This window comes from Denticeps clupeoides, unplaced genomic scaffold (genome assembly GCF_900700375.1).
Source record: "Denticeps clupeoides unplaced genomic scaffold, fDenClu1.1, whole genome shotgun sequence".
Taxonomy (NCBI): Eukaryota; Metazoa; Chordata; class Actinopteri; order Clupeiformes; family Denticipitidae; genus Denticeps; species Denticeps clupeoides.
Genome location: NW_021629764.1, coordinates 76047 through 91399, shown reverse-complemented (window position 1 = coordinate 91399; position 15353 = coordinate 76047). Strand labels below are relative to the sequence as shown.

The 15353-nt window shown below is 41.4% G+C and overlaps 2 protein-coding genes across 2 annotated transcripts in view; both read right to left on the bottom strand.

The window, feature by feature from the left end:
* Positions 1–1772: 1772 nt before the first annotated feature.
* On the bottom strand, positions 1773–2845 carry LOC114773661 (enoyl-[acyl-carrier-protein] reductase, mitochondrial-like). Its single transcript, XM_028965898.1, has 4 exons — positions 2656–2845; positions 2439–2568; positions 2223–2368; positions 1773–1912 (listed from the first exon to the last, which is right to left on the bottom strand). The coding sequence occupies exons 1-4, from the start codon at positions 2750–2752 to the stop codon at positions 1773–1775; spliced, it is 513 nt and encodes a 170-aa protein (XP_028821731.1). The 5' UTR covers positions 2753–2845.
* Positions 2846–4176: 1331 nt separating this feature from the next.
* LOC114773660 (laminin subunit alpha-2-like) overlaps positions 4177–15353 on the bottom strand; it is a gene marked incomplete at its 5' end in the record, with an annotated part of 86076 nt that continues 74899 nt past the window's right edge. Inside the window, 13 exon segments of the mRNA XM_028965897.1 lie at positions 4177–4694; positions 4975–5197; positions 5876–6003; positions 6264–6417; positions 6513–6671; positions 6998–7187; positions 7522–7634; positions 9989–10172; positions 11256–11429; positions 11532–11680; positions 13089–13271; positions 14026–14146; positions 15132–15143. Of these exon segments, the coding sequence (XP_028821730.1) occupies positions 4540–4694; positions 4975–5197; positions 5876–6003; positions 6264–6417; positions 6513–6671; positions 6998–7187; positions 7522–7634; positions 9989–10172; positions 11256–11429; positions 11532–11680; positions 13089–13271; positions 14026–14146; positions 15132–15143 (1945 nt within the window).

The following is a 15353-nucleotide window of genomic DNA, read 5'->3' as shown; positions in this document are numbered from 1 at the left end:
AAGAGCATAGCGCCACCTGGTGCCCATAAGCACACATCTTACTTTGCATTTACATTTACAGCATTTACCCTCTTCCAGAGTGATGTACAAACAGTAGTTACAGGGACAGTCCCCCAGGAGACACTCAGGGTTAAGTGTCTTGCTCAGGGACACAATGGTAGTAAGTGACTTTGTGGTCTTCTGTTTAATAGTAGAGTGTCCAGCCCAACAAAATGGCAAGCATAAGGACTGATGCTTGACTTTGATAATGTCCTGTTTGAGATCTCCAAAACTGTAGCTCTTGTGGTCTGCAGTGGTCAAGACTAGGGTCACAACGATTTGAAATTTTGGTGTGCTGATTATAGTAACAGAAATAGTCCTGGGTTCACAATTATTTTACATGAATGTATACGTGAGTTACGTAAATTACACAAAGGTGTTACATAAAATTTTTGAACTTCAGAAGCTATTTATTGCAGCTTTTCAGACAGGAAAATAAAATGTGTAAATCTCTGTACATTTCACATGTGATTAATTTATCCATATGTGTATTTAATCACATATTTTATCCATATGAGGGGTAACTACAATAGACCAAGTAATTAAAATTATACCATGTACATATCTTGTACATACAAGTCTTGAGAAGAGTCTTTTTCCCTGTTGCAGCCATTCCGTGTCCATTATCTGTTGACCAACACACCTTCATAATGACGAGCTTCTGATCAGATGAACCAAATCAGTGAGCAGTGGTTCAAATCCAGACGAGCAATATATATCAATTTATTATTATTTGATATATTAATTTTCCTTCCAAAGTTCTTTTTTTTTTTAAGTCTGTCAATGTTTACGGTCTCATGTTACCTGTACTGCTGCAAGCCATTCAGGGGTGACTGCAATATTTTTGGTTTTTTAATTGTGTGTCTATTCCCGGTGGTATTTGATAAGGGTGACGTGGGCTGTTGCCCAGGGCGGCATCGTAGATGGAGGCGGCATCATGGATGTTGCACCCCATTTTTTTCCTCCTTTTTTTCATGGCTGATAGTAAAAAAAAAAATCCTGAGGTTGAACTTTCCATGCTCGGGAGGTAAGCAGCCAAACAGTTTTACCACATAACTTGTTGCCCACTGGGCCAAGACATATAAACAGCCTGATATATAATAACTTTGTTCATCATTTTTGTCATGCTCCCTGGTGAGAATTCAATGAAATGATAAATTCTGATGAATTTTGTGGGTAAATGTGCAGGGAAATGAGCAGGTTATATAATATAAATCACCAGAGGCAAGCTTCCGTTTCACCTCATCGGCATCCATTTTCGCATCTCTCGTGAAAATTAAAAATGCATCACCTGACAATCACCTGATTCATGCAAAACTTTTACCAATCACTGAAAAAAAAAATGACGCAGCAAATGACATGGAAAAGATAGGTACAATCGCCTGGAAGCTCCTGTTTGCTGAGCAGCAGTGCTGCCAGACGTCCGATAATTATTGTATTTGTACCATAATATGGACCAATAATTACAAAAATTCTGTAATGTATGATAATTTTACCTAGTTCATTTTATGGCTGTTATTTCATTAGCACAACAGGGTACAGATCTCTGTTTTCATCTGGCAGATGTCTCATTTACATTTACATGTAAATGTAAATGTTGGTCTCACGTGCCTTTACAACCAATCAATGCACACTGTAACATGTGGTAAACCATGATGACTGGTATAAGCGTGGATTTGGATGGCCGAGTTGAAGTTACGGAGGATGCAAAGAGTAAGCATTTGCAACAGAAATTAATGGGAGAATTGGTTGCTCAGCGCTTTCCGTACACGTTCCCTGATGACGTTAATCGTGCCGAGGCCCATCGCCGCAGCGATCTGTATCACCACTTGACCCACGCCGCTGTTCGCCCCATTCTGAATCACGGTGGAACCTGCATATCCACAAAAGATTTTACTTTAATGGCAGACAATTTTATCCAAAGCGACTTACAAGGAGAAGTCACCAGCAATTCCCATTCGGTTTCAACACCTTCCTCATGAGTTACAAAACTAAGAGCCCTGAAAGGGCCTAACTTGTCAAGATTTCATTGATTAACGATAACGTGATTAGAACAGAACATGTGTGAAGCAAAATGATTGTGACAGATTAAACTTAATAAACAGGTATCATTTTTAAGTGCTATTATGATGATATGAACTTGTGTTTGATTCTATTTCGATGTAAAATGAACATTTTCACACCAGGGGAAAGCGGCTGGAAGTCGTGCAGCATCCTGTAGGCAGTGCAGGGGTTAACCCCGATGGTAACCGCTCCCAGGAGAGAGATGTCCCTTGGTACGGGGAGGAGGTAACCTGCGTCACACACTGCCTCAGTCCGCCATGTCCCATCAGGACAAAAAATATGTCTCATTACCCCCCAGTCCAATCAGAAGCCGGCTTCGTTTTGATCTCCCACCGAAGCCAGTGTCCACAGGGATGACCCAGTCTCCAGCGCTGAGAGATGTGACCTCGTGGCCCACCTCCAACACGTCTCCCACCCCCTCATTGCCACCCACTGCAGGGAATTCTGGGAGAATTGGATACGTCCCTGCAGTGCGAAAACATTTATTTAATTCAGATTCTTTTGTTTTAAATGAAATGTCACCCTGCAGAAAAAAAAGCTTTATCATGTCACCCTGAATCATGTTTACGTCAGCAGGGTTCACTGGCGCCGCCAGCACCCTCAGTTGCACGCTCCTCCGCCCGACCTCAGGCAGCACCAGCCGCTCCATCCATCAAATTCTTTTCATAGACTTTTCAATGGTACATTTTTTTAATCATTTTGTCAAATTAAACCTTGATTCCAGCAATTATTATTAGGAAAAACCACTTTTACAGTCATTTGTTCATGACATTTTCATATACACTAGTTTAGACATCATTTAGAAATGAAAATGATTAGTTCATTTCTAGTAATGAATGAATCTTTTAAAGTGACAGACTTGGGTTAACAAACACATCATTCCGCTTGAACTCAATTGTTGCTGATCTACTATCCGACATTTCCAGCTAGCAGAGTCTTTTATAACTCACCAGACAATTGTTTCCCATCCAAAAAACGTTTTAAATGACCATAAATCTCGAATGGTAGTCTATCTGATAATATTCTACTTTAAATTAGTTTAAACCTATATTTACTGGTGAATACAGCAGCCACACACACCCTACCTGACCCGGTCCCAGTGTGGCACATGTTGCCTGTAGACCAGAGCTGAGCAGTAGTGAACCAGTCAGCCAAGCTGCATCTTCCTCTGACGCACCACACACACAAACACTCCAGCATTCAGCGCTCGGCTCAACACCTTCCTTATGACAGCATGCGCAACACACACACACACACACACACACACACACACACACAAAATGACTTGGTTTTGAATCGCTTCATTTCAACGAGATGACTCCGCCTTCCTTCAGACAGGCGGGTGTGATGCCACTTCCTTCAACTTCAACTTCACTGGTGCCGAATAGACACGTTCTTACACAACCAAGGCTGAGAAGCTCTGCAGGGAGACTCCGCTGTACAAAGTCTGTGTTTTCCTGCCCAGCTCCCACTTCCAGATTTACCGACACACAAGTCACCAGTTGCCATGCATACTTTCCAAAAAGTTTGAAATTTCTATAGCCAAGGAATTAAGAAAAATGTCTATATGGCTACTCTACATTCAATTAGCATAAACGTATTTACATTTATTATTTGTTAAAAAAATGTTTCAGCAGTTATTAGGAATACATCTATGTATTTATATCGGTTTAGCACTTCAGAACATCTTTGGAAGAATTAACACTACTGATTGTGTAATAATAATAATATTAATAATATTAATAATAATGAATAAACACATTTAACTTAATGTTACAATACAACAATACATTTAACAATTATTTAGAAATGAAAATTCTCTAAAACAATTAATATACCATTTATTTACTTTAATTTAATAACTTTCTGAAGTAATTTTATTGAATTTACATAAACATTATCTGATTTAAAATGTTACATAGGTGTTTGTAATTTTTTATATTTTTATTCATAAGATTTTATTATGATTGTGAAGTGTGCGAATCAGTGAAGAGGAAGTTCTACACCTGAACGCATGCGGTTGTTCGGCATTTGGCGGCTGCCACCGCTAGACAAAAGAAAGACTCCGGCATGTTGTGCTGTAAGTGCTGTCAGAGGGTTATATTTGAAAATATGTTGGGATACAGAGTTAATCCACCACACCATGCACAAGCTACAGAAAACACAGATCTGGCAAAGAGACCGGATGACTGACAGATATCCAGAACCTTCTTCTACAGAATCTTCCTTCACCACAAGTCATTTTCCAAAAGGTCCATAATGTTTGCATGCTTTCAACAAATATTTTTGGCTGAAATCTAGATTTAAAAAAAAAAAAAAAAAAAGAAAGATTCTTGATTGAACTTTCTGCAGTTCGTCATTGGGCTTTGATTCGTCTGGGCCTGATTTGTTTGGTGAATGGGTACAGGAACTGACAGCTTGAGTAGGAGGAGGAGCTCAGGCAGCGGGACATGTGAGCGGCTGCACCCCTCTGAGCTCCAGAGCCTTGTTGAACTGGACCTCCAGGACCTTGCCACCTTTGGTGATCGTCATGCTGCGAATGCAGCCCTTAAATGACGTGTTGGTGGTCAGTCCTAATTGGTTGCGTTGAGCTGGAAGACAAATGAATCAGGAATATTTACAATATATTCTAACTGAATATTTCTAAGCTGTATTACATTGCAAGACAATTTCCTTTTTTTATTTTACAAGAACCCAAACTATGTTAATTTCACATATTACACATAAATGATCCTCTGTTGTTCCAGAGAAACAATATTTTAGTGTTATTTATCTATATATACAATACAGTTCAAATGTCATAATGAAATAATGAATTTGTAATTCCAGGTTATTTGAAAGGCCGCGGTGGGAGTATCGGTGAGAGTGTACCAGGATAGCCCCCGACGTAGATGGGGTCGCTGGTGTCGGCAGAGCTGGATCTGGTGTTGGGGCTCGCTGCCTCCACCTTCTGCCCGTCCACTGTGAGCTCCAGCCGATGTTTCAGCTTGTTGGCAGAGACTTTGTGCCACTGTCCATCGCAGAGCCCCGCCTCCTCAGCAGGAACGTAGGTGGCGGTGAAACGCCCAGCGCCATTATCAGCACTAAACAAAAGCTGAGGGATGAACAGATGCATGATGGGGTTCAGTAGACCATATCATACTGGGCCGAATAGAAGATTTCCTTATTTTTCAAGATTAATTATAACCTTTGTATTTTGAGCTGTCTACTGGTATTGTTTTTTTTGTTGTTTTTTTTCACTTGTGTTTACATTTATGGCATTTAACTTGTTTAGATCAAATTCCCTGAAAACCAGTCTTGTCCAATCCCAGCTCTTTCTCAACAGGACTCATATTATGTAACCACATAAGAACCACATAAGTATGACACCATAATAAGGGAAAACCAACAGTACTCCATAGTACTGATGATCAAATAGCATAAGAATTACAAGAAACACCATCTTCTACGAAAATGAGGATTCTACGACACTGAAAGCGACACGAAGGCTGATTGGCTAATTGGCCTCTGAAGGATTCTGAATTTTATTGGTCGTATTGGTTGACTTGATCAGTCACCGACTAAATGCACTTTTAACCAAACTCTTGCCCGCTGTACACACTGCTCCCTTTGCGCCTGTCACGGCTGCCCGCTGCTCACTAAGGGTTGAATGCAGAGGACACATTTCATTGTGTCACCATGTGACAATCACTTCACTTTCATTAATGATGGTGTTGTAAGCAAAATAATATTGCTTTACTGATACATAAGTGATCAAATGAGCTTCTCTCACCTTGCCATTGTGGATCTCGATGCCCATGCCACCCGTCTGGCTGCTCACACCCAGCAGAACCCCGCTGCTCTTGGACGTACGGAACTCCAGCTCTACTAACACCTCAAGTCCTACCTTATATGCAGCCACTACGTTCACACACACACGCACACACACACACATGCACACACATATACGTCAACAACAATTTCTACGATGTTAATCAGCATGCTGTGATCTAATATGATGATGGTTGATCATTTAACTTATCTTAATATTTTCAACTAGCTGTAAGCTCATCTTCATATACTCATTGATAACATTTATATTGTTTATATTACATGTTCAGGACTTGCTTGACAATCAGGGGTGTAAAATCTCATGAGTATATGGGACTTTGTGAATGTACCGGCAGTAGAATAGCCAGTCCCATCAAAATATGTTCCTTTCTCAGGGTTCGCAAAACAGGCGCCCACATTGTGGCTGGAGGTGGGATTTTCCAGGTCAACGTCTGCATCAATCATTTTGAAGTTCCTGATGCAGCCGTCAATGCTGTACACCACCTACACAAAATACATGAGCAAGTCACTAAACACCAGGTCATTCACAAAAATGAACGAATAAATAAAAGGCAGATCTGGAGAGAACTGAAACGTACCGGGCCAATTCTCTTTGTTGTGTAATTGACCGGCAGCCCACCGACATACAGCATGCCCACTACATCCAGGATGTCGGCCTTCTTAGGACTCTTGGTCTGTTTGCTGAAGCGGTTGTCTACAGTGAGGATTCCCATCTGCTTGTTCCTCGCCACTCGGATCTGAGGGTAGCAAAAAAAAAAAAAAAATTGTAATTTGAGTTAACCCAAATCTACATTCAACTTTGTCCAGATTCAACTAATATATGTTCAGATAAACCATGTTCAGATTTATGTAATATATGCATTCATTTGTTAAGTCTATTTTTTGACTCACAATAATCTCTGTATCATTAGATAACACCAAATACAGTTGTTTTTTTCTGCACTGAACCAATCTGGCAACCCAGCATGGTTTAAGACATACAACATCTCTGACCACAAAAACGCTTAAAGTGACTCTGTGTGTGTGTGTGTGTGTGTGTGTGTGCGTGTGTGCACACTCCGACCTTGTGCCACTGTCCATCATTGATGGTAATAGGAACGCTGACAGACGTGTTGCCGCTGCCCAGGTCGTACCCCAGGTGTGCCCAGCCCTCCTTCACTTGCACCGTGGCAAAGTCGGCGTGGTTGATTCTCGCCATGTAAAACACCAATCCTGATTCTGCCGTGGTGCGCATCTCAAACTCGATGATCAGCCTGAAATTGTGCGCAAGTCACTGTGTGGTCCTGCTTAAAATACACTAACGCTATTAAATGCAATTTTTTTATACCTGTACGCATATTCATTGCATGGAGATTTGACATCATTCCATAATAAATCTAATATTTCTATTAATTATAAGGTAGGATGGTAGTAGCCTAGTGGGTTAGACACTCGTTGATGAACCAGAAGGCTACAAAGTCACAGGTTGCTAAATGTATATTTTAAAACCAGATGTTAGCATGAAACACTGCAGTATAAAACTCCATGCATTGTTTTGTTGTAATTGGTTGGTTCATTATGATATTGTGATGAGATTGCATTCTGTACTTGTTTTTAACTTTGCGGTCATCAAACTCGAAGGCCATGTGGCTGTTTCGTGAGAGTCCAAACTGCTTGGCCAAATCCAGCACTTGGGGAGCCAGATCCGCTGCACAAGGTATCTGCAGAAACAGAGAGAGGCTGTTACTGACTTCACTGCTATAATAAGCCTGCATTTATCTACATGCCAAGGTACAATGCAATCTCATGAGTTGTGCAGATGTGGTGCAGGGATAACTGCTGATCGTAAGTCTCCTACAAGCGTCATAATCACATTGTTCAATGTCTATTCAGTTTAGAACTACACCAACATCAAGCCCATGTGTATAGCCCATGATCACAAACAGTATGTCTCAATGGGCTTAAGAACCACGTGCAACCACACATGCAAGTGGCTGAAATGCAATCTAGAATAAGTCCACCAATCTCTATGCAAAAATTCTTCTTCTACCTGGTAATCTGAATTTGGCTCCAGGTCAAAAGCACTGACCTGGACTTCTTTATTCATAAATGTTACTATTGAAAGAAACATAATACATTTTTGACCATATTAGCTTTAACTAATGCACTATTCCATGCACAGTCCATACAGAAACCTACCCTGAAAGTTTAGGTAAAACCCCTATTTCTTCTAGCACTTAACAATTCCCTAGCATGTTCTATTCCTGACAAGTTAGGCCTTATCAGGGCTCTTAGTTTTATAACTCAAAATCTATAGAAACTGAATGAGAATTGCTGGTGTCTTCCTCTTGTAAGTCACTTTGGATAAAAGTGTCTGCCAAGTAAAGTAAAGTAAAGTATTTCATTTACAATCTATTTGCTTTCTCCACATTTTCAAATTCTACCACCAGATGGTGCTATTGGGAAACGCCTCAACGATGGTTTTGCATAATTGCATAAAGGACACTCTCTTCTGTATTCTTTCATGAAATATTCTATTATTTACATGACCTTGTTCTGTGTGGGCTTTGCTTTTCTAGGCCTCTTGCATATGCGCTTATTCATTAACATAGAAACATTAATTTTCCATCCCCATTAGGCTCTCGTCTCAATGCGCCGACTGGCGCTCTATTGAACTGGCTTCTCACAAGCTCATGGTCAACGAGGACACGTTCAGACCTTTTAAATTGTATATTGAAAGTATACTGAAATGAGCTTCTGAGAAGAGAGACGACAGCTAGCAATGTCTGTGAATGTGATTAAATGAAATCTCATGCAATTACGTTTTTTTTGAATGACTGGTTCAATTAAAGGCACAGAGCTGGGGTAAAGGAGAATGTCAGGATTTGACAGAGGTTAATGATCAGCATCAGTGAGTTAAATAGTGAAGGAAGAACACACATACATATAACAGAACAGACAAAGAGCAAGCACGTATGACACCCCAGAGGCAGAGGGGTTGCAGTTTAATAGTGCAGGCACCTCAGTTTGATGACACATAAATATCCAGCACTACAGTTGCGATCTATATTAACCCTATATCTTATCTTATACTAAACCTATTATCTATATTATATATTTAACCTTGTTCCACCAGGGAACATATTTACAGGAATTTTGTAAAGAACCTCCCTCACTTTCCAGATCCGCTTAGTCCTACTTAGGGTCCCAGCTGCCGGATCCCGTCCCAGGACTCTGGGCGCAGGGCGGGGACTAACCCAGCGCAGGGAGCACACAGACCATTCACTCACACCAGCTGACAACTCAGAGTCGCCAGTTCACCTAGTGTTCATGCCTTTGGATGACTGTAGTAGCCTAGCGGGTAACACACTAAACTATGAACCAGAAGACCCAGGTTCAAACCCAACGTACTTGAGCAAGACACTTAACCCTGAGTGACTCCAGGGGGACTGTCCCTGTAGCTCTGAAGAAGGGCGTGTGACAAGTGGCGTTAATGTAAATGTAATGTAATGACTGGAGGAAACCAGAGATCCTGGAGGAAACCCACACCGGCACAGAGAGAGCATGTAAACTTTGCACACAAAAGGTCCGAGCTGGGATTCAAACTCACAGCCTTGGAGGTGTGAGGTCACATCATTAAATACCTATCCACTGTGTCCTAAGCCTGTGAAACAGGTTAAAAATGTTTATGGGCTACTTCGGTTTAAAAAGGGTACTGGTTTTACATTCTGCCAGCGTCTGTGATAAAATTTGATCAGATGTTCCAGACCATAGGATGGTCATCACCTTGGGACAGTATCAGGTCAATGTTCTGTATTAATGAATTCTGGGAATCCTAATACCAGGAAAATCCCTTCTCACATAATGTTTCTACTCAATTCATAAAATCTTAAATTTTCTATTAATGAAAGCCAATCACAATTAATGGCAGATTGACATTCAATGCTGGCCACAATTCTTAATGAATATATAAGTGGGGGTTGTACCATCTCTACACTGAGTTCAGAAAGGAAGTGGTCGGCCTGGCAGCACGGTAAGCGCAGGAAGCCTGCAAAATGCTCTTGTGCAGACGTACAGTAGAAGGTGGAGGTTGCAGTGGGGCAGCTGGTGTAGGCTCCTTCTCTTCTTCCTCCTCCTCCTCTTCTTCTTCTTCTTCTTCTTCAACAGGAAGTGAGACTGGTGGGGGGCGAGGGGCCAGGTCTGGGCACCGGCCGATCTCTGCATTTTCAAAGGCAACTGGGCGAGAGAAGTCCATGGGCCTGGGGCAAAACAGACAGCACACATGAGGACTGCGGGCCACTGATCAGTGAGGGCCACTGAACAGTTATATTAAGGATTAGGTTTCATGTATTTAAACCACGATGATGCAAGTCGTCCTGAAAGTGTGAGCGACACCACAGTTCAGGCTTAACTTAGTGGTTATGTTTAGGTCAGGGGTCACCAACCCTGGTTCTAAAGGGCACCAGTACTGCACAGCTTAGATCTTTCAATGTTCTACCACACTTCATTCAACTCAAGAACTGGGTGATAATGAGTACAGAAGCTGAATCTGGGCTTCTAAATGAAGGTAAACACAAAAATGTGCAGGACAAGTGCCCTCCAGGACCAGGGTTGGTGGCCTGGTTTAGGGTATAAGTATGATACAACTATAGAATCTCCAATAGTACAGGACACAAACACACACATTATATATTTATCAGCAATGCTTTTGTCAATAATTTCCTCAACCTTTATGACATGCTCAACCTATACGCTTGTTTCCTGTTCTTTACAAATATGGTCTCTGCTCTATTCTAGTGATCAAAATCAGGGAATGGATTAAAAACAATAGAATCGATTTGGTCTGTGGTTTCTTGTATTGGTACTTGAGCCATTCTACTGTGATTAACTTGATGCACAGTAAATTGCATTAGTACATAATGATCAGTTATGTGTTAATTGTTTATTAAAATATTTTTTTGCTTGCTGCATGAATGTGAGGTGAAAGTGAAGTGATTGTCATTGTGAAACACTGCAGCACAGCACGCAGTGACGCACACAGTAACCATCACCCTTGGTGAGCGGTGAACAGCCATGACAAGGCGCCTAGGGAGCAGTGTGCTTTGCTCAGTGGCAACCTTCCGATAGTGTGTCTGTTTCCTTACCCGCTAGGCCACCACTGCCCCATATGAGTTTGCGGAACAAACCAGAACTGTCTGTCAGCAAACTTCCCAGTTCAAGATTAATGATCAACATTTATAACACTTCTTTGTCTTAAAATAAATGTGCGTTGTGCATTTAGCCGACATTGAGCTCTGGCTTGAGAAGATGAGAGTGTAAATAAAGACAGAGGAGAGACTCACACAGAGTTGATAAGAAGGTTCCAGATACAGCCTTCAAACGGGAGGTTTGGCCGCGACCCAGACTGCACATCGTCTGGGATTCCACCCAGGAAAAGCCGCTCAATGTTGAGGGTGTGGCCATTGGGCAGGGCGTGCTCCAGTTTTGTGTCCTCGTCTACCTGAACTGAGAACATTCTGGCGGGGCCAAAAAAAAAAAAAAAAGATAAAGAGAAGAGCAACACGTTGGTACATACATACGCTGCATATATTCCTGTTCAGATGTAACCCGGTGCTCACCCCCCGATCCTCTCCAGGCGCAACGAGTGCTCGCGGCCATCGTGGAGGACACCCTGGTCGGGTGTGTGGCTGATGGATCTTGGTATATGCCTGCCAGTGAACACCACCACCTCCAGGGTGCCCTTATTCAGCTGCACCAGCAGGAATGGCTGCGGGGGGAGAGAACAGGGGCTTTCAGGAGAGGCTACTCCAAGGTTCTCAACAAAGTTGACACTCACATTGGAGTCTAATTAAGGATGCACTAGACAGTAAACAGTCTTGACCTGAAGTCTATCACACAGGCCGTTCACGAGAGCATTTATCAAAGGCATCAACTTCATGCAGAACCAACGCTCATATCGATTTTTCCCCTTGTAAAGTGCTTGTGGACATCAGAAACCAAGACTTTAATTCTCTGTGGTGGATTCCAATGAGTTATCTGGCCTGACATGCATGGCAGTTCTCCACTATCCGCTATTTTATTGACATTTTTCACCCAGGTCTAATCATTTCAGTGATCTCCTTCGTTGCTTTATTTGATTGATGCATACCAAGAATTTTGACGCTTATAAAATGCAATAACATCTTATCCATAATACGTGTAGTCCAGCATGATGGTTTAAAACAAAGAGAAAGTATTCAGAGCCAGTTGTCCAGTTGAAACCCATTAATCACTGCAGTCTTCAGCGTCTTCTGCTCTTTTCCTTATTTAAATCCAGGTGATGATGTTTTTTTGGCAGGGCAGTGTAGAGTATGAGCCTATTTTATGTTCCCTTGAAGTGAAGTGATTGTCACATGTGATACACAGCAGTACAGCACACGGTGCACACAGTGAAATTTGCCCTCTGCATTTAACCCATCACCCTGAGTGAGCAGTGGGCAGCCATGACAGGCGCCCGGGGAGCATTGTGTGGGGACGGTGCTTTGCTCAGTGGCACCTCAGGGGCACCTTGGCGGATCGGGATTCGAACTGGCAACCTTCTAATTTCGGTGCCGCTTCCTTAACCGCTAGGGCATTATGAGCATTTTTTTTACCACTTAAACTTTTCCATTATATGCAACTGACGTGCTTTCCCAGATCGACTTACAATCAGTTGTTACAGAGACAGTCTCCTTGGAGCAACTCAGGGTTAAGCGTCCTGCTCAGGGGAACGTTGGATTCAACCACTAAACAGAACCACTATCAAACCACTATCTTTCTTTCTATATACCTTGAAGTTGAGCAACAGAACAGAAAATGTACCTAATGGTAACCCGTCAGTTTCATGAAAACTCCCACATATTGCAAAAATGTTTTTACTCTTGCATGATGTTGCATTTACAAATGCTTTACACAACTGCAATGGAAACCCCCTTTTTTTTGCATTAGATGTTCTAAAGTACACACCATGTCTGGATTTATCAATACACATCCTCTAAATGAGCTGGGATATCCTTTTAAAAGTGAAACACTATGGTCATATTAGGGTCTTTATAATCCTGTACAGTATATGTGCAGAAATGTCTGATGTTTTTGTGGCTGTTATAGTGATTAAAAACAACAATAATAGTAGGTAAGTAGTAAGGCATGCATCTCACCTCTCCAGTCTGTCTGCGCCTCCTCCTGGGGGTCTGGAAAAGCGGGAAGCCCCCTTTGCCATAGAGGATGATGCCGGTGTCGCTCTTGGTGCTGAAGGACAGGGAGACCTCTGTGCCGACGCTGAAGGATAAAGGCGAGAGCTCGAGGTAGCCGGGCTTGGGGAAGCTGACCGTGTGGAGGTTCTGCGGGAGGACAGGGATAAGAGACTTGGACAGTAAATGGGAAGAATCCCACAAAATTCAGGTATGCTGTAGGGAACAACAGGGACACTTGTGGTGTCATGCATGGCTGAATTGAATTGTGTGTCTGTTGCTTTGGTTGTGAAAGTTATGGAAGTTGTGGAATTTTCCAATCAGGACCATTTATGCAAACATGTTGCACAACACAAGCTATCAGTGTAATTGTTTTAATGGTGCTATGGCGATATCTCTAGACACGCCCACCACAATGCCGCAATTTGCATTGCTGAGTGCAGAGTTGTGAATGGAGCAGTTTCACTACATAATAAAGTAATAGAAAAGTCTCACAAAATATGTATTTTTATTAATAATGATTACGACAACAACAATAACATCATTATTACAATAAAGTACACTTTTGACTGAGATTTACTCATTATTTTGCATTTAAAGGTTGCATTTAGTTGTGTGGGACACCAAGCCCTCATAATGATCTGCATACTTTGCACAATTAGAGCAGACGGTCAAAGGTCAGGCAAAAGACATTCCGTTTGTGCTTTCTGAACTGACCGAGACCTCATGCATATTAAAGCAGCCTGCAGTACGAGCCTCCATGTCTGTGTTTCCTAGATGCAGCAGATTTTCAATTTTCAACTGCCTTTTTATGAAATTGTATTATTTAAAGCAGTGCTACTGGGTTACTCTGTAAAAGATTGATTGTGCTTGTGTACATGAATAAGTCAAGCCATCCACTCACCTCTATGGAACAGCCCTTAGAAAGGCCTGTAAAGTCAGGGCTGCTCAACAAATTATACGGGGTTCTGGAAACTTCTATGTCTTTCAGACAGCCGGCATACTTCTTGGTGATGACCTCGGGCCTGTGATGAAATACCAAAAATTTGGGTTGGCATGATATATTGTATAACTTGTTTCTTAGACTGAAAAAGCAATGTTATGATGTGACATGGCAATATTAATATAATAAAACGTACCAGTAAAAATTCAGGAAGTGATTAAAAGCAGCAGTGCGGTAAAAGAGAGGGAGTGAAAGCAGAGCTAGAAGCTATGAAAGCTCTTCTGCACCTGCCACAATATAAGTACAGCCAGGCCCTCTAGCCCAATAGGATTCTGCTTACCAGCCAGACAGCAACAGAGAGGGAATTTTAAAAAAGTATGCCCAGTAGTTATTAAATTTTTTTGTAAAGATTGGTCCCCAATGTTATGTTTTTTTAAATATACCACATTGGCTCTAATATTAGACTTCTAAAATCTAGAAATATGTCTTAAAAGGGGTGTTGTCTTACATTAGTGGTCTAGAAAAAAGTATTACCAGTAGATGGAGCCAAATACAATGACTATGTTTATCTTAAAAATTGGGGGGTCTTTGTATAGTTTTACGCCCTTGTGGAATCCCATGATTACATTTAGCAGACACCCTTAGCCAGAGTGACTTACAATCTGTAGTGAGATGGAGCAACTCAGGGTTAAATGTCTTGCTCAAGGACACAAATGTAGTAAGTGAGCTTTGAATCTGTGACTTTGTGGACTTCTGGTTCACAGGCACCTTTAAAATGAAATAATCAGTATAGTTCAGTACACTTAGTATATATATAGTATGATGTGAAGCACAAAATATGTAGATGTTTTACAAGATGTTTTGCAAGACTGTCCATTACTATTAAATATATAACATTATATTTTAGAGTCTTCGTTTCTTCATTCTTCAATTTCTCTGTGATTCCAGAGCTGCAATGTAAACTCCTGCTTTGGTCTTGTCTCAAGGCGACAGTAAAAGAATAAGGTAAGCAACAGAAGCGCTGCTGATCACATGCAAGATGCTTGAGATCATGTAAAATGTATTACCTTGCATTCATACTGGGAAGACAAAAAGATAAGAGAGATATTGTTACGATTCAAGCTGAAGGTTCAGTCCCTGTTCAGTCACATGGACTCTGAAAAAATTCTGAATTAATACACTGAACACAATTAAACTCTCATAAAATATGAATGCCATCTAATATCCTTGTTTTCTATGTTAAATTAGGTTAAATATGGTTTCATATTGTTTAACTGTTCTTAACGGAC

Excerpts from the sequence above, each read along its gene's own strand:
- LOC114773661 (XM_028965898.1), bottom strand. The coding sequence starts at position 2,752 with ATGGAGCGGCTGGTGCTGCCTGAGGTCGGGCGGAGGAGCGTGCAACTG. Across the intron at positions 2,369-2,438 it reads ATCCCTGTGGACACTGGCTT|TGGGACATGGCGGACTGAGG; the intron begins CGGTGGGAGATC and ends TTTTTGTCCTGA. Across the intron at positions 1,913-2,222 it reads CTTCCAGCCGCTTTCCCCTG|GTTCCACCGTGATTCAGAAT; the intron begins GTGTGAAAATGT and ends GTGGATATGCAG.